Raw genomic sequence first — 23460 nt, 5'->3', positions numbered from 1 at the left:
CTAATCTCTGTTATGCTACTATCTTTTCTATTTTTTTATAGGTCCGCGTGCGAAGATAGGTAGGAGAAGGAAGACAACTGGGGCATGGGTCGGGCCGAAGGGGGAAACAACTTAGGCAGCGGGAGAAAAGAAAATTAGAAAAAGGGCCCGGGCCCAACGCAGGGGAAAGGGAAGAGAGGCGGGCCGGGCCAAGGTCCGATTCGGACCAACCCAACCTCTCTCACCCCTTTTTTTTAAAAATAAATAATTAATTAAATAGTATATGATTTTTAAAATAATTTTTGTTTAAAAATATGTATTTCAAAAGACAAATTGGGTGTCAACAAACATAAACACATTTAGAAAAAAGAATGCCTTTTTGCTTAGTTTTTTTCTTTTCTTTTTCGTTTTCTTTTCTTTCTTTGTTAACGTTCATCTTCTTTCAGATGAACATACAACTTCTCTCAATTTTGGGGAACAATTTCAAGCTATCTTCGTTGACTTGGAAGTGAAGTTCTTGCACATGGTGCATTTACGAAAGCTAGGGCTAGGGTTGAGACTCTTTTAATAGGAAAAGTATCAAAAAAATCTTAAATTTATTGTATTTGTGCCAATTTAATCCTAAACTTCTTGACCAAGATCCAATTTAGCCTTTATGACTAATTTTAACCGAATATTGCTAACGTGGAGGTTGAACATTTCTAGCCGGGCTACATGGCACCGTTGACGTTGATTGGACAATTTTTAATAATATTATTATTTTTTTTAATTATTTTTCTAACTTTTTTTTTTTTTTTTTTTTTTTTTTGCCTTTCTTCTTCCTTTTGCCGATGACCGGAAACCGACCATGGCAAGACAAGTGGGCCTTTCTTGGGCAAGGGTTAGCCTCATCAAATCGAGTGAGAGGAGCCCTCATTAGAGCTTGCTGTTGGTCGACTAAGCCTTACCCGTGGTGAGCAATGGCAACCCTTGCCTAGGCAAGGCCAACTTGCCTTGCCATGGCCGATGGCAGGTCATCGCCTATGGCCAATGCTGCAGCGAGCTCTACAGCCGTGGCAGAACTCGAGCCCTACAACTTTGGTGCTTGAGCTCCATGCTGTAGTGGAGCTCAAGTAGCCAAATTTGGACTCCAGCTCGATTCAATGACAGAGCTTGAGCTCTTTAGATCTCAGGGACTTGAGCTTGATGTCACAACAAAGGTCAAGCCCTCCAAATATGGGGCTCGAGCTCGAAGCCGCAGCGGAGCTTGAGATCGTCAATCTTGGCCAAGATGGTGCAGCCTCTAAGCTCGACAGCAAATAGAGCAAGGGGGAGTGGTGTGCGGCAACGATGGCGAAAGTTACAATTAAGCCTGCTTCACAAATGGATTTACCCAGTAAATGGAGTACTTCATTTTATTTCAATGTTGCCCATTAAGAAGAAGCTGAAGAGTAGTGTGGAAGAGAAAAGAAAAGAAAAAGGAGAGGAAAAAAATCATAAATTTCGTTAAATTACTCTTTGCATCATTATTTTGATTAGATTTTTTTACATCAAATAGCCGGTTGTGCCACTTAAATCGACTAGTAATGAATAATAATCTACTATGTAAGCTATTTTTGGCATAATTGGCCAAAAGAACCACATTTAAGGTGTGTTTGTTTGAGTGGAAGTGTTTTTCGAAAATTAGTTTTTCGAACTTTCACCCATTTGTTTCACCGAAAATGACTAGTTATCTAAAAATATTCATGCATAAAATTAGAAAAAATGGATTCTTAACCAAAAGAGATCTGAAATAGCTCATATCAAATATTTTAATATTTTAATATTTTATTTTATTTTATTTTCATTTCTTTCCTTTTTCCTTCTCCTTCAGAGTCACTGGCCCTCGATGACCAGCCATAGGCATAGGATGGCGAGCTCACTAGATCCTAATGAGTTTCAACCTTGCCTAAGGCCAATAAGGTTGAGCTTGCTAGATCTCGATGAGGGTCGATCTCTTGTGGCTTGTCATCATCTGACATCAATGTCGGCACAACAGCTGGCAATTGGTGAAGGAAGAAGGAAAAAGAAAAATAAAGAAAAAAATAAAATAAAGATTACTTATAAATTCAAGGAAATTTTGCTTGAGATACAGTAGTGAAATCGAAATCATTTTCCAAATTAGATCTAAACATTAGAAAACATTAAGAAAACTATCCACTTTTCTAAAATATAATATATATATATATATATATATATATTTCTCGAAAGGTATTTTTTTTTTTACCATGAATTTTTTCCCAAAACAAACACACTCTAAATTTCACACAAAGGTTTATAGACAATATTAATGTAATTGAAAGGTTTAGGACATTGAAATCCGTATGATATGCATAGGATTGAAGTGGTAATTTTTCTACCGGGGGGGTCATCATATCTTACCGTTCTAGACCTAAATCCACGTTCACCACTACTTAAGAGCCAGAATGTAGTCATTCAATTTAATAAGGTTCGAAGGTCTAAAATTTCTACTAAACGAACAGCAACATTTATAGAGGTTAGAATTTGGATCCTTAAAAGACAAAAATAATCGAATACTAAATTGCTCCATAATCTGTTCGAGTTCGCACATGATTCCTTGTAACCCTGACTCTTTTACCACTGCCTTCGCCATGATCACCCATTGCCTTGCGGCACATATCGTTGCTTTCTCCTTGTTGTCATCGGTCGACTGCTTGCGCGCAACTACTGGCGCCTCTGTCTCGATTGCTCTCACACGCTCTCTCTCCAGACAGTTGCTAGATGGCAAGGACTACTGTATCACTATTGGCTGCCCGCCTCAAGATACCGTAGAGCGGAGATCGTTTGAGGTTGAGGATCCCTGATTGTCACTCAATGAAGGGTGTTTTTATAGCAGTACTGGTGGTTGTTGAAAGAGCATCCAGGGTGCGTTTGTTACGAATTCGGAAGAAACTTTTTGTCTGATGATGGTCATCCGGGTCAAGATTGGCCAGAACACACAGAGACAGAGACAGAGAAACACGGTGAGAAGATGTCATTACTGTCAATCGTTGATAAAGTAGAGGAGAGAGCAGCAGAGGTGGCGACAACAGCCAGGGTGTGAATGCACAGTGGTGGGTTATAGTTGGGCTTTGCACAGTGTCTAGAACCGGGGTATTGGATAGACGTGCTGATTTTAGACACTATGCGAGGCACATGTCTAGCCAGCAGGAAACAGGCTTCCGACAGAGGCTTCCAATGATAATCCGATAATTTGGTACCCAACTTGGATGTGTTCTTTATTTTAATGTGACAATCCCTACATACTATGTCCCACCCAATTGAAGAGAAAGTTTTTCTTCCCTCCCCCATGAGAATACCCTCGAATTTTATGTCCCAAAGTTCAAACAAAGTAGTTTTAGGAAATACTTAGGACCATGATGGTTATAGTTGGGCTACTCTCAAGAAAAAAAGGAGAAAAAAAGGTAAAAATCATACCTTTGATAAAAAATGTTGAACTTTAAAATAATGATGTGTAGACAGCCTTTGTAAACACCTATATTTTAGTCAAGGTTCGATCAAATTTGACCTAAAATGGAATTATGTTAATATTACGGTCAAAAAGTACAATTGACTCCTTGATTTTGAGGCATTTTAAAGGTATTCAATATCCCCCCAAACTCTGGCCTAAAAAAATTTCCCCCAAACCGGATGGATGCATCTCTGGATATCGAGGCTTTTAATGGTAAGCCATCTGATCTAAAGGGTGTCGTGAAAATTGTGCTTTACCTAGATCAGGTGATGAATTCACATAGATTCAATAAAAATTTTGATGCCTCAAGAATCATGATGATTAAAGTTTTAATGGTAAAGAAATCGCAACTTTCTACTGTGGTCGTCTGTTTCAACCAAATTCACGGAAATCTATGATCCTAATGTTTTGCCGAAAATTGGACGGTACTTTTAGAAAGTTTAGGTCACGAATTTCTAGTGGCGGCAAAAACTGAGCCAATTAAATGCCAGACAAAAAAAAAAAGTGTTAATCAGTTAATAATTGATCAATATTGGAAAAATGTAAAATAAAGCGTAGGGGGTTTCCTAAAAAAGCAACTGTGTGTAGCCACCAGGCTGTCATAATTCACAAGAAGAAGCTCCTCTTTGATGATCTTTACAAGGGAAATCCACTTTTTATAAATTGGCAACAATTGAATCCAAAATAAGAAACCTTCTATAACTTGGAAATATATTCAAAATAGGAAATCTACTTGAATTAAGAAACTTTTTTTTTTTCACTTAAATCGGAGACATATTTTAACGATATAATCATGCTATCAAGACGACTATTTTAGTGTTATCATGCGCCTATTTGTCATTTTAGTCATCCTAATGCCATCTCATGCATATTTCATGTGCATGGTCTCACACATTGCATATTTTCGAGAAAGAGCATGGATGAGACACGACATGATGGAGCCGAGTCTCGTTCACCCCATGATGGAGGGATTTAACTTGAGGGGAGACGAAGAAATTTTCATATCTTAAAATACAAAAAGATGTCTACGTTCTTGACGCTAGAAGATCTAACGATACTACGTATAAGAATTTAACCAAATAATATGGTACCGAAAAGGCATCATTAGATGCTCAACCTTTTCCATGCATAACTGAACTCTCGAACCTTAAGAATTTTTCGCTTTCGGACCAGCCGACATTTCTAAGTGCGAGAAATTATTGATGAGGACTCCGGAAATGGTCCAATGATTTGGATCACCGTAGCTCAGTCCAACTTAAGGAAGGAAAGACTATCGGCTTATAGGCTTTTGGGACGAAATTTCGGTTTTTAAAATTTTCGATTTGATTTTTCCAATTTCTCTCCTCCACGAACTTATACTTTCAGGGAACGCGCTAAAAAGGAAGTAGATTGAACGTGTCAACTTGTCGCTTAAATTGAGGGGATCATAACCCTATTTGTTGTTTACGGAAATTTTTAGAAAGTCATAAATCTATCCGATGCCTTGACTTTTACTTTTTACTAACGCATTTTGACATTTTCCTTTAAAATTGAAACATTTGATACTTTTATAAAATATAAATCTTGACACGTAGATGTAGATATTAATATGAGTTCTTAAAACTTTAATTATGTTTTATGTTTTGACAAATTATTGCATTAACTTAAGCTGAAAAAAATGAAATTGACTATCCAATAACCTGTATGAACCATCATAATTATCAAGAAAGTTGTAAACCTATTAGATGAATATTAATTTGGTCCTAAACTTTTCAATTTGACAAATTTACCCTTAAATGTTTTGATGATTTGCCAATGCTGACGTACATCAATCATCCTCTATAGCATGATCAATGCTAAAATGAATAATTTTTGTAATTTTTTAAAAATCTATCTAATTTTTTCTTTTTTTTTCCTTTTCTTTTTTCATTTGCTTTCCTTTCCTTACTCTTTGTACGTTTTTTTTTCTTATTTTTCTTTGCGGGCCATTGGTGAGGGTGTCATGGCCCTCACGTGGTGAGCATGATAGCTCTTGCTAGATCTATGCAAGGGCCACGAGCCTTCGCTTGCTTTTGTTGGTGAGGGCATCAGACAAGGGCCACAACACCCTCAAACGATCTCCACCGGCTCTCATGAGGCCATGGACTGGTGAAGGGACATAGAAGAAAAAAGAAGATAGAAAAAGAAAAGAAAAGGAAAAAAAGAAAAAAGAAACTCTAAAAGGTTCAAAAGTTGCACACGACAACAATTGTTGGTCAAAATTGGTTGGGATGACTATATTAACGTTAAAAGGTTTAGAACTATATTGACATATGTATAACAAGCTTAAAATGTTTTTGCTAATTTTCCTTATTTGTTCCTGTGCTACATAAAAGGCCAATTGTCATTATCATTTCAATTTCCAGAAGGCCTATCCTAATATGTTATTAAAACCCAAAGTCACAATAGCTAAATCAACATGTCCAAAACATAAGTCCGACTTCTCACAATCTGAATTCTCAATCCACAAATTATATTGGCATTTGAATGCAAAATCACCTACGCTTTTTCGTAAAATCCATTATTTTTTTCTCGGAAAATAGATTTTTAATTCTCCAAACGGAAAGTGACACTTTTTGCCTGATCTCTCAGTCCAGAAACGAGGATACGAATAAGTTTAGGCCAACCGACACAACCCATGGAGCTCACATTTTTATTTGGTAAAAGGATGGTCCATTTTACATCCGGAAAAAGAAAAAAGGGAGAATACGTCACGGACAGAATGTGATGAGGAAATCAGACCCGCCGGCACTAGTGAAAGTACTGCTCTTGTCGTCGTAAGCGTAGCTATAAGCTTGAGGGCACTGGTCCTTGAAAATCTTCGAGTAGTTCGTCGGTGGGCATTTGTCTGGCGTCCCGTATTCCCCGGTGCAGCAATACTGGGGCTCATTGAACGCCAGGCACGCGCTCTTACACGCCACGACGTTCCCATCCGGCCCCTTCACTGCGAGCTCCGGTGGACACACGGAGTTTATGTTGGCTGGGCAGCTGGTGGTGCTGCCCCCACTGCCGATGCCCTCTGGGGTTGCAGAGATTGGCAGGTTGAAGCCGTCCACGAGACTGATGTCGCAGAAGTCCTGGCCGGTGCCTGCCGGCACAAAGGTGAACTCTGCCAGGGAGGCTGGCGGGATTGCCCCCGCACCATTGCAGGTCACCTGGCCAGAGCCGCAGTCAGCAGTGGTGCAGGTGAATTTGCTGGAGGCATCGGTGGCACAGCCCGTCCGGCCCCACACCCGGCCAGACCAAGTGTCCGGGACGTTATCGATTGTGAAGGACACGCCCTGGGCAAGCTCGAAACCGGTTGAGGATAGCTGCCCTCCGCCCCCACCAGTCAGCGTCCCGGGCCAGACGGTGTATGTGCACTTGTTGGTGAACCTCAGCGTGGCCGCGCTGGCTCCTCCTGCAAGCACATACGCAAGCCATACAATCGATGTACGTAGATTAATTATTTCACTCCTAGGACTTAAATTTCCAAATCCCAGAAAGGAACACAAAAAGAAACTTAGGATTTTATCTAGTTTCCGAAGATAGTAATGTTTAATTTGAGTGCAGAAGTTTGCAACAGTTGAAAATAGAGGGATTATGCAGACGACGTGCTTACTTGCGAGGAGGACTAGGAAAGGCAGGAGGAGGTAAAAAGACCCTCTTGCGTCCATGATCGGAAGCTTGAGATCTGTTTCTTTCTTCGTTCTCTTATATTCGAGGAGATGAAGGATGCCGGGGATGCTAAGCTGAAATGACTTCTTGAATGTACCTTAGGTGACAGAATAAAAACAAAGAGGTAAGATTTATATATAGAGTGCTTGAGTTGAATTATTTACGGTATGCCCTTTTCTTTTCTGGTGTCATCTAAATCAGGAATAATTGGTAACTAATTAATTTTTGAGATCGTGGATTCTTCAAACCTATATGGTATGGTTTTAAATAGTAGGGATGAGAATTAAAGTTGTCTAGAGAGAAGAACCACTTATGAGCAGAGGGAAAAAGGGGGGGAAAAGTCCCAAAATCTGGTTATTAGACTTTGGATATGATTTTTCGAACCTCTCTCACTTACAGACTCTTCTACTTTTAAGGGGACGCGCTACAAAGAGGGTAAGTAGAATCAGTCGACTCTTCCCTTGATTTGAGATGATTTTAATCCTATTGGCTATAAATGCAAATCACAGAAAGACATAAATGTAAGATCAAAACAATAATTCTATGCAAATCAAACCCTAACATGTGCATAAATACCATACCCAAAATCTTAGAACAAGATGATTTTCACAGTATCATAATACACGACAGGCATAACTTGATCCATGATGATTTCTTGTGAAGAAATCAATTCTAGATGTCTTTAGAAGAGACAGGTTTCTCTCTTGACCCCCTTAGGCTTTGTGACATTCTTGATGGAGAGAAAACTGCCGTTCTTTTCTAGGGTTGAGAGAGGACTAGTTTCTAATTAGAGCCTTTTCTAGTTACACCATTTATGAGGGTGTACAATAATTAGAATACACCTCTCTATGACCAATAGGAATTTAGCACCTAATAATTTTTCAATTTCAAGGTTTAACAATAAATCATAATGTGCAAAGTATAAGCTAAATCCTTTCTCAAATTGGCCAAATCATAAATCATCATTAAGTAAGAACTTATAAGGATCATGACGGTTGTATATCCTTAGTTCGACATAGTCCCTTCCATGTATCACAGTATCAATCCCATACTTAACATGATCAATAATGAGAGATAACATAATGGTCCAACAATAATGTTTCTTTTCAGAAACAAATCCCGTTAATATTCACATAATTCATTCATGTATATACCAACATAAAGAGACAGGGTGCATAAGTGTGACATCCTAATTTTCAAGTTCTGTTTTCAATTGAATGAGATGGATTTTTCATCGACATGCCTATAGTTCTATTTTCTGAGCTGATCACTCGCGAGATGACTAGTCTATTTGGTGAAGCCATTAAGGGATTTTAATGTAATAGACTTGAGAATTCGACCAGAAATCGACTGCTCGACCATGCTAATCTGCAAGGGTCATTACGACACCATCAAAAATCGATCAGAGACCGGAGATATGTTGATTCAACAAAGGTATGTGATTAGTGTGTGGGTGATTCCACCTGATTGTAAAATTTCTGTCGAACGACACTATATCGATTTTTCTGTCATTTCTGTACCATGTGTTCGTATTTGAAATCTTGAGATTTTCATGACAACCGAGAGTCACCAATGAAGATGCACAATGTGGTTTGAAAATAATCGACCACAGGTCAATTGCACCAAAAATTCCTAAAAGTTACTTAGTAGGTTAGGTCACGCTAAAATCGCACCCGATTGAAATTAATCACGAATTTAAACCCGATTTCAGAAATTGAAAGTTCTGTCATGTCACGATTTATTTTAGGAACGTTGATTCATCCTCCGAAGATTTTTTCGGCAAAAAAATCAAAGTAAGATTATTTTGGGATAAGTACACTAATTGTGCCATAAGTTGTGTACGTCGCTTACTTTGGTGCCAAAAGTTTCCGTCGGATCATTTAAGTGCCAAAAAATTTGAAAAACGCTCACTTTGGTGCCAATGCCGATCCGATCGGCCAGAAATCTAACGTGGCCTTTTTTTATTAATTTCTTATGCTGATGTGGCTCGTCGGAACTTCCATTGGATCACTTAGGCCTTCAAACGACGTTGTTTTGTGTCTTTCCCCCAAATTCAAAACCCTAAATCCTCAAACGACACCGTTTTGTGTCATATTCTTCCCTGAGCAGATTCGTCTTCTTCCCCGAACAGATCTAGCAACACCAACAGCACCGAATCAACAACACCAGCAGCGCAGAACCATCAACACCAGTAATTTTCCAGAAAAGAAACCACGCATTCGCCTTCGCGAGTTTTCCCCAATTTTCAATCACCTTATCAACCTTTCAAATCCCCGAATCTCAGCCTCACCACCGCCTTTTCCCAAGAAATATCGTTGGATGCAGAGGAAACGCAACCTTGAAGAATCTCAAGAAGCATGAGCGATTCGGCCAATGGTAGCCGCGAAGATCTGGAACGCCACGGAGGTTGTCGGCAAAGCCAGCTGCTACGAAGGCGGCGGCCGTGACCCCGCCATCCTCTCCTCCGCCCTCATCGTCAACACCTCCCTCTCTCTCGGGATTTTCTGTTCGTTTTTTTTTTTTTTTTTTGTTCTTTTGTCTTGCTGTGGCAAGCAACTACAATGGAGGTCAAGGGATGGCGGCTAAGCAACGGTGGCCGAGGGACGGCGGCCAAGTGGCCGAGGGACGGCGGCCAAGTGACGATGGCTGAGGGACGGCAGCCAAGTGATAGTGGATGAGCAATGGCGAACAAAAAAACCCTAATTTCCTTCTCCAAATAAAATAAAATAAAAACGGCGTCGTTTTTGTGAGGTTATCCACATAGGATAGCAAAACGATGTCGTTTTCTTAATGAAGAGGGAAAACGACGTTGTTTTAAAGGCTTCTTGATTTATTTTTTTAAATATAAAAGCCACGTAATCATTTTGGCCGGAATTTGTCGTTGGTGGCACCAAAGTGATTGTTTTTCCTCCGATTTGGCACTTAAGTGATCCGGCGGAAACTTTTGGCACCAAAGTGAGCGCCGTACACAACTTATGGCACCATTAGTGTACTTATCCTGATTATTTTGGACCGAGAAAATTAGAGGACCGTTTTTTGTCGCATTTTTGGTTGTCAAATTGATTCAATTGACGAGGAAAAATCACAAGAGGGACGAGGGCACCTTGGTTGATTTTATGGGGGCTAATTTGGGTCCAATTGGAGGATAATTGAATCAAATTGAAGAGGGAAATTGTCCAAATTCGTAGGTCCAAGGGGGCAGCAACTTTTGGACCCTTTGGATGGCTTCTATGAGAAGTTTAGGAGTGGATAATGGGGCTGCTGGTCAAGGTTGAAGTGGTGGGGCTTATGTGATGAGTAGAAGGGGATATTTGTGAAGCCTTTAAGGCCAAATGGGTCCCCTCCATCTTCAGCAGCTCCTTCTTCTTCCCTCAGCCCCATTTTATCCATTGTTGAAGTATTTTTTAGCTTGAGTGAACTAGAGAATAGCCAGCTCCTTCCCCCTAGCTCATCAACTGTCGTCGGAGCCCCCTCTCACCGCTCGTTTGCCTGTCGCAAGCTCACACACTGCTCGCAAGCCGTCTGCCTGCCCTGCTCGCGTTTCGCTCGTCCACCATCCCCCGTGTGTCTAGGCCACTGTCAAAACCTCCTAGCCACCATCCAGTTGCCGTTTGCAGCTATCCAGCCAACCGGAACCATTGCCTGACCTCGCTACAGCCTCCGCCAACCGTCTCGTGCCGTTTTAGCCCCTTTGATCCAGCCCACCAGCCCGAAGCAGAAACCGAAGCTCAGCCCTTGGTTGAGAGCTTGTGGCCCATTTTTAGGCCCGTTTGAACCTCTATTATTGTCGCCGCAAGCTCGAGTGTCGATCACCTCTGCATCACAAACGCCGTGGACTCACCAGCCCGTTAAACTGGTGAGTTTACTTGCTAAACTCTGCTTAGGGAGTTAATGATACTTAGTGGATAATTAGTTTAGGCTAATTAGGGATTATGTGGTTAGTTACTTTATATTAGTGATTTAATTGTTTAATTATGTATGTTAGGTGATTAGAATAGACTAATTAGGGACTAGATAGATTGTACTATTTATCTAGTTAGGTTAGGAGATTTTCTAGGCCTATTTAGGTGGTTAGATTAATATTTCTGGCCTAAGTTGGTATTTATTATATTTAAATTGCATTATTTAATTAATTTTGTAATTTATTTAATTGTTTATTATTTTCCGGAAATTATACCAGGATAGTCGGTGATTGAAATTTCATGCTAATTGTAGTGGTGTGCTTAATTTATGCAATTGAGTATTAATTTGTGCGAATTGAGTGGTGATTAGAATTTTGATTATTTACTCCAAAATTGTGAAATTTTGTTATTTAAATAGAAAATCCCGTGTGTCGGGTTTTGACACCGAAAATGGTTTTAAATACTATATCAAATAGTGGTATTTTAAAAAGAGGGGTATCAATTTTTCTGGTTCAAATTGACCGTGTACCCACACATGACTATTTTACCTTGTGTTTTTAATACGAAGAAAATAGGCCAAATACATTATTTTAATTGGGACATTTGAGTGCAAAGCACTATGTCTTGGCCGAGATTGGATGGGTGCATGAATGATATGAGAACCCGTCACGAGCCTTTGGGGCTGAGCAATGCTCCTTCGAGAATGCCCCAAGTCAACGGGTGTTGGTCGCGGTGGATGCTGAACCGATGCTCCTATGTGGAATGCCGTCTAGATATAGACGTTGCCGTGCATGATGGTGCAGACGACGCCCATCTACACCGGAAGACCGTTGACTGTTGAGTTAGCCGTTGCCGTTTGGTCGTAATCAATTGGGACACATGATTGATTGATTTGACACACTTGATTATGGGACAAAATTGTGTAGCATGGTATGAGATGTGTCATAACGGTATGGCCTTATAATCGGGACCCTTGTGTTTATTGAGATGAAAGTGGTGGCGTTTTAATTGATTGAGTTCAATTACCGTATATGGTTGTGTATTTAAATTGTGCTGACCTGCAGAGAGGATCTGAGACAAGGTGAGTCTCTGTGGTTGTGTGATTGTGTGGCTAGGCGTATTTCCTTCCTAGTTGGAGTTTAGCGGATGAACTTGCTGAGACATTGTCTCACCCCGTTGTGGGCTCAAATCTTTTTAGGTCTTTAGATGGCGGCTCCTCCAATATGTTATGGTCAGCCTCGAAGGGGGACTGAGATGGTTACTGACTACCATGTTCCCAGAGGTCACGGGGTCTGAGTTTATGAGCTCGTAGTGACCACCGTCTGGGTCGATAAGGGCCTAACTCAGAGGTTACCTCATCAATTTAGGGCGTGGTTTCACCGCGGGCGCAATGAATAATGAGTTGGTCCCCTCCAAGATTTTGAGGCCCCCACTGTGGTGGACCTGGTGCCCTCGGAGTCTGTGGAGTCCGAAGGATCGGTGAACACATCCGACTAGTGGACCGTAGGACAGTTTCCTTTTTGAGGGCTAATCTTTTTGGTAGATAGACTAGTATTGTATATAAACTCAGTTTGTTTATAAAATATAGTTTTTGTGAAAATTGATTGTCCTACTTTTCTATCCCAAGTTGGTTATTGTTAGGGGATTTGTTTATTCATTTCCGCATATGCAATAAAATGAATGAGTCGGCGACACGTCATGAGACGTCGCAATTTCATTGATCACCGAGGGATGTGTGCGTGCTCAAGGTTCTGTGCATGACAATAAGTGTATCCGAAACAATACATAAGTGACATCGGAGTGTTAAGTACATAAAGAGAATAAAACTTTAACATAATTTCAATAATGCCTATTTTTTTGACATGTTCATTATATGTCTTTGGTGGCAACCCTTTAGTTAATAGATCTACAACCATAAAATCGGTGCTAATATGCTCAATTGACACTCTTTGTTTCTGAACTTCTTCAACATCAAAGTATTTCAATTCCATGTGTTTAGCACCCTTCAAATACTGGTCTTTTTTAGAGAAGAAGACTACTATGGCATTATCTCAATAATTTTTAGCGGCATAGCAATACTGTCAATAATTCCAAGTCCATAAATAAAGTTTTGTAGCCGTAATACAGTGGCCTTAAAGCAAGCCACAAACTCAGCTTCCATAGTGGATGCAACAATGACAAACTGCTTTACACTCTTCCATGAAATTCTCTTCAAGCTAAAAGGAACAAATATCCATACATGGATTTTCTGGTTTCCACGCACCTAGCAAAGTCTAGATTTGAATATCATATCACCTCAAGATGGTTTGACCTCCTAAAAGTAAGCATATGATCTTTTGTCCCTTGCAAGTATCTCAATACTTTCTTTGTAGCTTTCCAATGATCCAATCCTAAATTACTTTGATATTTGCCCAGTATTCCAATAGAAAAACCGATGTTTGGCACAGTACAAGTCTGAGCATACATCAAGCTTCCAACAATAGATGCATAAAAAAATTGTTTCATTTGTCTGCGTTCCAATTCATTCTTTGGGCATCGCATAACGCCCAATTTATCTCCGTTATGAATTGGAATAACACTTGTAGAGTATTTTTCCATCTTGAATCTCTCTAGAACTTTATTAATACATGCTTTCTGAGACAACCCTAATAATCTTTATAATCTATCATGGAATATTTCTATTTCAATCACACATGATGCCTCACCTATATCTTTCATTTCAAAGTTCTTAGAAAAGAATCTCTTGGTCTCATGTAATAAACCAAGATCATTATTAGCAAGATATCGTCAACATGCAGAATTAAAAATATAAATTGCTCTCACTAACCTTCAAATATATACACTAATTAACATTATTTTCCTTAAATCCAAAGGAAATGATAGTGTCATTAAACTTGAGATACCATTGTCGGGAAGCTTGTTTAAATCCGTACATTGACTTCTTAAGTTTACATATCATGTGTTCATTTCCTTCAACTTAAAACCCATCCAGTTGGTCCTTATAAACTTCTTCATCTAAATTCCCATTCAGAAAGGCAATTTTCATATCCATTTGGTGTAACTCGAAGTCGTAATGAGCCACCATAGCCATAATGATTCTCAAAGAGATCTTCTAAGACACAAAAGAGAAGTTCTCTTTATAATCAACATCATCAATCTGAGTAAAATCCTTGGCAATGGATGCAGCATTTTATGTTCGATATTGCCATTTAGGTGGCATTTGGTTTTAAATACCCATTTACAACCGACTCTTTTACAACCTTGGGGGAAATCAACAAGGTCACAGGCTTCATTGTGATCCATTGATTTTAACTATTTTTTCATGGCGTCAAACCACTTAGCAGAATTAACACTTTTCGTGGCTTATGAAAACCAAAATTAGATCTTCATCAATTCCTAAGTCAAATTCAAACTCATGTAAATAAACCACATAATCACTGGAAATGACAAATCTTCTTTGCCTTTGAGACCTTCTTAATGCCACTTCATGTGGTTCATCTATTGTGGGTTCATTAATAGCAATTTCATGATGGAGTGTTTGGTCATTTATTTGTCGTTCTTGTATGTTGGCAAGCCAAGTCATTCAACAATTGTGGGAACAACAACCTAAGAATGAGTTATAGGTAAAGGTACTTGTACCCTAACTTCTTGAATTTCCACTTTTCATGGTTCTACACTCCCATTAGTTTCACCATTTTCAATGAGCCTTGCATTTCTAGTTTCATCAATTCTTGTATTGTAGTTAAGATAATAAAATCTATACCCTTCGGATACTTCTGGATAACCAATGAAGAAACAACTAGTCGTTGTTGAGTCCAATTTCTTTTCATGAGGATTATAAATCCTTACTTCCATTGGGCAGCCCCAAACATGTAGGTGCCTCAAACTAGGTTTTCTTCCTGTCCATAGTTCAAAACAAGTCTTTGGGACTGCCTTACTAGGAATCCTGTTAACAAATACATGGTGGTTTTCAAAGAATGCATCCATAATGATAAGGGTACAAAAGAATTACTTAACATGCTTCTAGCCATATTCATTAATGTACGATTACGCCTTTTTGCAACATCATTTTGCTGCAGTGTGCCTGGCATTGTGTATTGAGAACAAATGCCACACATTTCAAGGAATTTAGTGAATGGACCAGAGCATTGTCCAGTTTTCTCATACCTTCCATAATATTCACCACCTCTATCAAATTTGACAATTTTCACCTTTTTTTCTCACTATCTTTCAACCTCATTGATAGACACCTCTAACGTGTTTACCAATTTAGATTTTTCTTGCAACAAAAAGGTATAACCATAACGTGAAAAACCATCAATAAAGGTGATAAAATACTTTTCTCCACCAAACGACAAGGCATCAAAAGGTTCACATATATAAGTGTGTATTACTTTAAGGAGTTGTGTGCTTCTTATGGCCGCTTTCTTAAATGTGTGTTTTGTGTGTTTTCCTTTAATACAATCCACACAGATACCAAAATCAATAAAATCCAAATCATGAAGGATTTCATTATTTACTAATCTTTGCATTCTTTTTTTGGATATACAACCCAAACCTTTATATCACAAGTAACCTGAACTTTCATCCACTAAACCACATTTCGAACCAACATTATGATGCAAGGTCAATAAAGTCTCAGCAAGTAAATTATTAAGCTTTAATTTGTACAAACCATCACAAAGCACATGGGAACTAATGAAATGATTATGTTTAAATAAACTGAAACATCCATTTCCAAACTTAAAAGAATGTCCAACTGTATCAAGTTTCAATAATGAAACTAAATTTCAAGGAATAGAAAGAACATAAAAAGTTTGGAAAAGATCTAAATGATGTTCAATGTCAAAAATCAAGTGGTACGCCCTAATGGCTTCAATTGGAGCTTTGACTATATTCCTCATGAAAATAAACTTTTAACCTGGATTTATGGTTTGGGTAGTAAGGAATCCCTCTTTCATATTCAAAACATCAATGGCACAACCGGAATCAATCCACCAAGTATTATAAGGAACTTTTGCCGAGTATCATTCAAAACATACAAAAGCACTAGGCGTACCTTTCTTTTCGAACCATGCCTTATGTTTCAAGCAGTCTTTTTGATAGTGTCCAGTTTTTTTGCAGAAATGACACATCATTCTTTTGTTCCTTCTTATGGATTTGGGCAGATGACTCATTAATCTTTAGTAGTCCTTTATTACCCTTTCCATTCTTCCTTCTTGGTTTTCTTTTAGCTCCCGGTTGACTTATGAGATTGACAGAGTGGATTCCTTACTTCTTAAGCCTTGCTTCCTCTTGAATGAGCATACTTTGCAATTCAGTCACATTTCACTTATCCTTTATAATATTATAATTTATTTGGAATGGACCCTACTTAAGGAGTGAGGTATTTATGATAAACTGCACAAGGAAACTTCCATCCACTTTCATTCCCGTGGAACTTAATCTTGTTGCTATATTTGCCATTTCAGTCACATGGTCATGCATGGTACGAGAACCATCAAACTTCATGATGGCTAAATGCCCATTAATGTCCCAGCAACTGACTTATAAACATAATCAAACTAAGAACGACATTCCACTAACTTCATGAATTCCTTAACATTATTAGTTTCAGGAATGGTTGATCTTAGTCTATTTGATCTTTCCCAAGCCTTATGGAAATAACTTTCTTCAGTGCTACTAGAAGCAGTAAGAGTAGCGGGCTTATCATTCATGAGTGTTAAATCGATCAAGAACACCTAGGTGAAACTTGACTTGTTCACCCCAATTAGAAAAGTTAAGCCATTGAACTTCATAATAGACGAAGCTTGTGAATGAAGAGAAACATAAATAGATGCTGCAAAATGCATAGAATGTTCACACATTAATGCTTTGAGTCATAACTTAAACACATAACATAGATTCAGACAACAATCACACAACATTAAATGTACATTGAAGTTCTCCTTTGGGTGATACAACAATGTACAGCCATCAAACATAATTGATGCTTAAATTTTCTTTCACATAATTGGTATGTATATATATATATATATATACTCTAATTAGACATGCTTGTGATCTTTGGATATGCTAAATATATCTAACCAAGTACACTAATTAACCACTATTATGTTCCTGATTATAAAATTAACCAATCAACCCGTAGGCAATCCTTAAATATTTTATAATCAATGAACTTCAAATTACCCATAACCAAGAAAAAATATATAACATCATCTCATCTCATTAGTAGCATCAAATAAAATGAGTAATTGAATTTTTTTTATTTTGACATGTGACATCCTGCATTTTTACTTATGCTTCCAATTAAATTAATCGGGCCTTTCATCGACACGCTTATAGTGCTATTCTTAGAGTTTATCACTCATGAGATAACTAGACTATCTGGGAAAGTCATTAAGGAAATTTATCGCAATAGACTTGACGGTTCAACCAGGAATTAGCTACTCGACCGTACTTATCTGCTGAGGTCATTACGACACAGATATAAATCGATTAGAAATCAGAGATAGATTGATTCGACTAAGATGTGTGGCTAAACGTGGATGATTCCACTAAATTACAAAATTATCATCGACCAGCACTATACTGATTTTTCTATCATTTTGGTACCCTATGTCCGTATTTGAATATCGAGATTTTCACGACAACCGAGAGTCGCCAATGTGTCAAAGAGGTTCATTTTGGCTTGAAGAAAATCGACCATGGGTCATTTGTACTAAAAATTTATGAAAGCTACCCGGTAGTCTAAGTCACACTAAAAACGTGCTAGAGTGAAATTAACTGCGAATTTCAATCCGATTTCAGAAATTGAAAGTTCTGTCATATCACAAGTCATTTTAGAAACAATCTCCGAAGATTTTTTTGCAAACCGAGATATTTTGGGAAAAAGTAGAGGTAGGGTCGTTTTTGTCCAGAAAATTTAGAGGACCATTTTTTATCGCGAAATTGGGATGCAAGTGGGATATATTAGTGAGGAAAAATGTCAATTTGATCGAGGACTCGATATTGGAATTTATCAAAGCTGAATTGGATTAATTCAAGGAAGAATTGGATATAAATTGAAGTGCAACATGTACAAATTTGTAGCTCCCCTTGCCTACAACAATTGGACCTCTTCAAGGATTCTAAAAGGTGTGTTGGTTGCTGAAAATTGCTAAGGAAGCCAACTGGGTGGTGGGCCAAGGTCAAAGGGACCAAAGGATGAGGTTGAAGACCAAAGATGGCCCCCTCCAAGCCAATTTGTCCCCCTCTCTCCTTCATTCCTCATCTGGTCATGCTTCCCCTCCATTCCAGCCAAGCGAACTTCTAGCAACCCCAAAAACCACCACTTAGCCTCCCCCAAGCCGTCGCCAGCCCCGCCAGGTCACCGGATCACCACTGCGTCGTCATCACTCACCCTTTGCTGCACGTTGCTTGTCACTCATCACCGTGCGTCCCTGACTGCCATCTCGCCCAACTGTACGACCAACAGGTCACCAAGAAGCCATGTGCCGTCGTCGTGACCTTCTGAACCACCGTTTGCCGCTATGAGGCCCCGCCTGGCCTCGCTGCACCATCGCCATCCATCCTCGCCGCATCAAGCCAACTAATGTAGTCTCTCTCAACCCCAAGCAGCAGTAAACAGAAGAAAAATCTAGTGGGTCTCCAAGTGGCTATTTGGCCCGTTTCCGAGCCATTCCCAACCCCGTTTGGCGAGCTCGCTTAGGAGTTTGTCGTTCCTCATCGCGTCCTCGTCGCTTTGATTCGAGCGAATCGTTTAACAAGTGAGTTTAACTCACTAATCATTGCTTAGTAAGTTAATGACATTTAAGGGTTGATTAGTTTAGACTAAGCATGGATTAGGTGGATAGTTAGAATATATTAACAATTTAATTAACCGTTGTTGTATGTTAGGTGGTTACAGTAGTGTAATTAGAGCCTAGACAAGCTCTACTATTTATCTAGAGTGGTTCAGAAATTTTCTAGGCCCATCTCAGCTTTTAATTAGGCTTTTCCGACTTAAGTTGCTATTTTTGGTATTTAATAATTAATTTCCGTAATTATTTAATTATTTATTTATTTTATGGAAATTAGAACGGGATAGCTGGTGACCAAAATTTTGTGCCGATTGCAGTGGTGTGATCTGTTTATTTAATTGATTGTTATTTTATGCAAATTGGTGTTGTTTGCAATTTTGGGTATTTGTCCCAAAATTAATTAATTCCAGTAATGAATTAGAAAATCACCAGGTGTCGGTTTATAGCGCCAAAAATGTATTTCGAGACCGCTGAATTTAGTGAGATTTTCAAAAGTGAAAATATTGTATTTTGGATAAGGCTAACCATGTACTCACACACAATTATTTATGTCGGGTATTTTGAATACGAAGAAAATAGGCCGTGACATTATGTTAATTGAGGAAATTAAGTATGAAGCTCAATGTCATGGACCGTGGTGAGTAATCATGTGATAATATGGGTGAGGTTAAGAAGACCACCTAATAGAGGTTGTGTCATTAGGCCGTGATTACCACCTAATAGAGGTTGTGCCGTTAGGTTGTGATTACCACCTAATAGCGGTTATGCCCATCAAGCCGTGATTTACCACCTAATCAAGGTTGTGTCCAATGGGCCGTGATTAACCTAGTTACACTAGGAAACTGCTGAATCTGGAGTTGGCTGTGCCCGTGAGTGGCCGTGAATAATAGTTGGTTTGAGTATTGAATGTGCCAACCAAGAGTAGGTCGTGATGACATGGAATTAACTAGTTCGGTTGATTGATGTTTCGATCAGCTTGATGATTTGATTGAGTGAAATGATCTGGTAAATATATAAATTGTACTGACGTGCAAGAAGGATCTGAGGCAAAGGTAAGTCTTCTATCTTGTGATTGTGCATAGGCAACCCTTGTGGGCGTGTTTTATTCCTAGTCGGGGCTTAGGGAGTTGAACTTGCTGAGACGTCATCTCACCCCGTTGTGGGATAACTTTTTCAGGTCTCTAATTGATAGCGGTGGAGGACCCAAAGCCCAAAGTTTAGGAGGTGAAGCCCGAAGAATCGGCGATCATGTCCGTCTAGCTAGTCATAGGACAATTCTCTTTTGTTGGAGCCGATCCCTTTTGTAAATCTTTGTATATAGACCTGTGTGTTTATAAAAATGTATTTTGTGAAAAAATTGGTCCTACTTTTCTATCCCATTTTGTTATTGTCCGGGGGTTATATATTTGTTTCTGCATGTGCATATTAAAATGAATGAGTCGGGGACGTCGCTATTTAATCGACTGCAAAGGGATGGGCACATGCTCGGAGGATTGGGGCGTGACATGACATCTATGAGAAACTTTCTAATTCGGCCACTTTGCCGACTAACGGATCATATACAATATAGATATCAAATTAAATAATCATAACAATAATTATTTAAATTAAATAAAATACAACTAATTGTACAATTAAGAAAATTGCAGTGATCCATTTGTAAATTTATACAATAATAGGCCCACACTAAAGGCATACACATATGCACTTTATTCAACATCAATTTCCTCAACAATTAAATTGCAACGGAAAATAATAGGTCAATCAATGAAAAAAAATTAATAAAATGAAATAAAGGCTTTGTGACATCCCTTAATGGACACGCACGACACGGATCAAATTAATGGTGTACAAGCTTGATACACACCTACCCACTATGAACGAGCCTTAGTCTATTAATGGCCAAATCAATTCAACAAAAACTAGAGATGGCACATAAATAGTGGACAAATCAATTGCAACAAATCTATTGATAGGTGACAAATTAAACTACAATATGTTCATATGCAATAAAGAAAATCTCTAAAAGCATAGCACATGAATGACCACCAAGTGGGCAATGTGTCCGGTGCTATGCGCGTCCAGCTAGCACAGAACCATTACATCATGCGCTGCCGTCATTGACACATCCATCATGCGCACCTTTCTAGTGCACCCACAAGCCACGTGTCCCGACCTTGTGGGCCACAAACACATCTAATCAATTTTTTTTTCTCGGGCCAATAAATAAATCTCACAATTAGGGCAAACATCAATAAAATTTTCTCATCAATCAAACAACCAATGGAAAATCACAAGTTCTCAAACCGTGATTTGATACCACATATACGATCAAACCAACAATTCTATGCAAATCAAACCGTAATATTTGCATAAATATCATACCCAAAATCTTAGGACAAGATGATTTTCACAATATCATAATAGACGAGGGCATACCTTGATCCATGATGATTTCTTGTGAAGAAATCAATTGTAGATGAGAAATCTTTTGAAGAAATAGGTTTCTCTCTTGACCAATTTAGGCTTTTTGCCGTTCTTGATGGAGAGAAAACTTTCGTTCTTTTCTAGGGTTGAGAGAGGACAGTTTCTAATTAGGGCCTTATAGTCACATCATCTATCAAGGTGTACAGTAATTAGAATACCCCTCTCTATGACCAATAGGAATTTAGCACCTAATAATTGTTAAACCTAAACCACATATAGGCCATTAATAATGTGGGCCACAATAAAATCCAACATCCTCCCACTTGGCCCATGTGATATCATTCAACTTCAAGGTTTAACAATCAAACAGAATGCACGAAGTATAAGCTAAATCCTTTCTCAAATTGGCCAAATCACAAATCATCATTAAGTAAGAACTTATAAGGATCATGGCGGTTGTATGTCATTAGTTTGACTCAATCCTTCCATGTATCACAGTATCAATCCTATGCTTAACATGATCAATAATGAGAGATAACATAATGGTTCAGCAATAATGTTTCTTTTCAGAAACAAATCCTATTAATATTCACATAATTAATTCATGTACATACCAACATAAGGAGACATGATGCATAAGTGTATCAGAAACAATAAATAAGTGATATCGGAATGTCAAATACATAAAGAGCATAAAACTTTAACATAATGTCAATAATGGTTTTCAATAATGCCCATTCTTTCGAAATGTTCACTAAATGTCTCTGGTTGCAACCCTTTAGTTTACGGATCCACAACCATAAAAATTGGTGCTAATATGCTCAATTGACATTATTTGTTTTTGAACTTCTTATTTAGCGAGTGTTTAGTACCCTTTGAATACTTATCATTTTTAGGTAAGAAGACCGCTCTGGCATTATCACAATAAATTTTCAACGGCTTAGCAATACTATCGACAATTCCCAACTCTTGAAACAAAGTTCCAAAGCCATATACCATAAATAGTAACCTCAAAGCATGCCACAAACTCAGCTTTCATAGTGGATGCAACAATGACAGCCTACTTCATACTTTTCCATGAAATTGCACCTCCAACTAAAAGGAACAAATATCCATATGTGGATTTTCTAATATCCACACACCTAGCAAAGTCTGAATCTGAATATCCCATCACCTCAAGATGATCGGCCTCCTTAAAGTGAGCATATGATCTTGTGTCCATGGCAAGTATCTCAATACTTTCTTTGCAGCTTTCCAATGATCCAAAACTTCCATTGGGTGGTTGACAAAATTTGTTAGGGATAACAATATGTTAAGAAAGCATTCAAATGGTGAGAAATCATTGGGTGGTTCAAGACATACTCGACAAAACTTCCAAAGGCTAAATCACTCTCGACAGTCGACTTGTGTGCTTTGGACCAGTGAGTTGGAGTTTTCTCTTCTTATAATATAGCTGAGGAAAGTAAACATGTAACCACCCACGTAATATCCATAAGGGACCCAAAAAAGGATTCAAGAAATCCCCTAGATAATGGAGTTTGTGCATCTGCGATACCCCGATATAATGTAGCAAGAGCCATACGACCTAGTCCAATATTGATACCATTTGAAAGTACACAAGCCATGTCAATAAATTTGATGGACACAGTCAGCGAAGGGTGACCAAAGATGTATTCACAGAGCCAGCATAATAAGAAGGCAACATATTCTTCAAGGAAAACCGGTCCACTAGTTTTGGCTAATCTATTCATAAACTTGTCACAAGAAAAATTCAATGATGGAGGAAAATCTATTGTAGAATTCTTTGAATTATGATCTGAGCTCTAATGGCAAGAGGGCACTAGTGTCACATTTACCAAGTCCACCATTGGTGATTCAAGTTGAGTGAGAACAAGTTGGTTATTCATCACCATAGGTATACCACCGCTCGAAAGATCTAGAAATTGTGCTAGCTGAATCCTTAACCTATTGGCATTTACTACTTTTGGAGACAAATTTTCTAAAGCCAAGTCATAAGTAAAAGTGTTAGTAAGAACACCTAGAGGGGGTAAATAGGTGTTAAAGGAAATTTTCACAATACTTGATGAAAATAAATTGCCTTTAGAAGATAATAGACTGAAGATGTAATCAATTATAAATAGTTATATAAAGCTACGAATTAAAGTAAGAAGTTCAAGGAAAG

At 38.5% G+C, this 23460-nt stretch overlaps 1 protein-coding gene across 1 annotated transcript; it reads right to left on the bottom strand.

Moving 5' to 3' along the window:
• Positions 1-6198: 6198 nt before the first annotated feature.
• LOC104438969 (thaumatin-like protein 1b) lies at positions 6199-7222 on the bottom strand. Its single transcript, XM_010052110.2, has 2 exons — positions 7089-7222; positions 6199-6887 (listed from the first exon to the last, which is right to left on the bottom strand). The coding sequence occupies exons 1-2, from the start codon at positions 7141-7143 to the stop codon at positions 6199-6201; spliced, it is 744 nt and encodes a 247-aa protein (XP_010050412.2). The 5' UTR covers positions 7144-7222.
• Between the last annotated feature and the right edge of the window lie 16238 nt (positions 7223-23460).

Source organism: Eucalyptus grandis, chromosome 1, assembly GCF_016545825.1.
Source record: "Eucalyptus grandis isolate ANBG69807.140 chromosome 1, ASM1654582v1, whole genome shotgun sequence".
Lineage (NCBI taxonomy): Eukaryota > Viridiplantae > Streptophyta > Magnoliopsida > Myrtales > Myrtaceae > Eucalyptus > Eucalyptus grandis.
Note: the sequence above shows the minus strand (reverse complement) of the source record. Positions and strands in the feature narration are given on the sequence as shown.

Excerpts from the sequence above, each read along its gene's own strand:
- LOC104438969 (XM_010052110.2), bottom strand. The coding sequence starts at position 7,143 with ATGGACGCAAGAGGGTCTTTTTACCTCCTCCTGCCTTTCCTAGTCCTC. Across the intron at positions 6,888-7,088 it reads TTTCCTAGTCCTCCTCGCAA|GAGGAGCCAGCGCGGCCACG; the intron begins GTAAGCACGTCG and ends ATGTGCTTGCAG.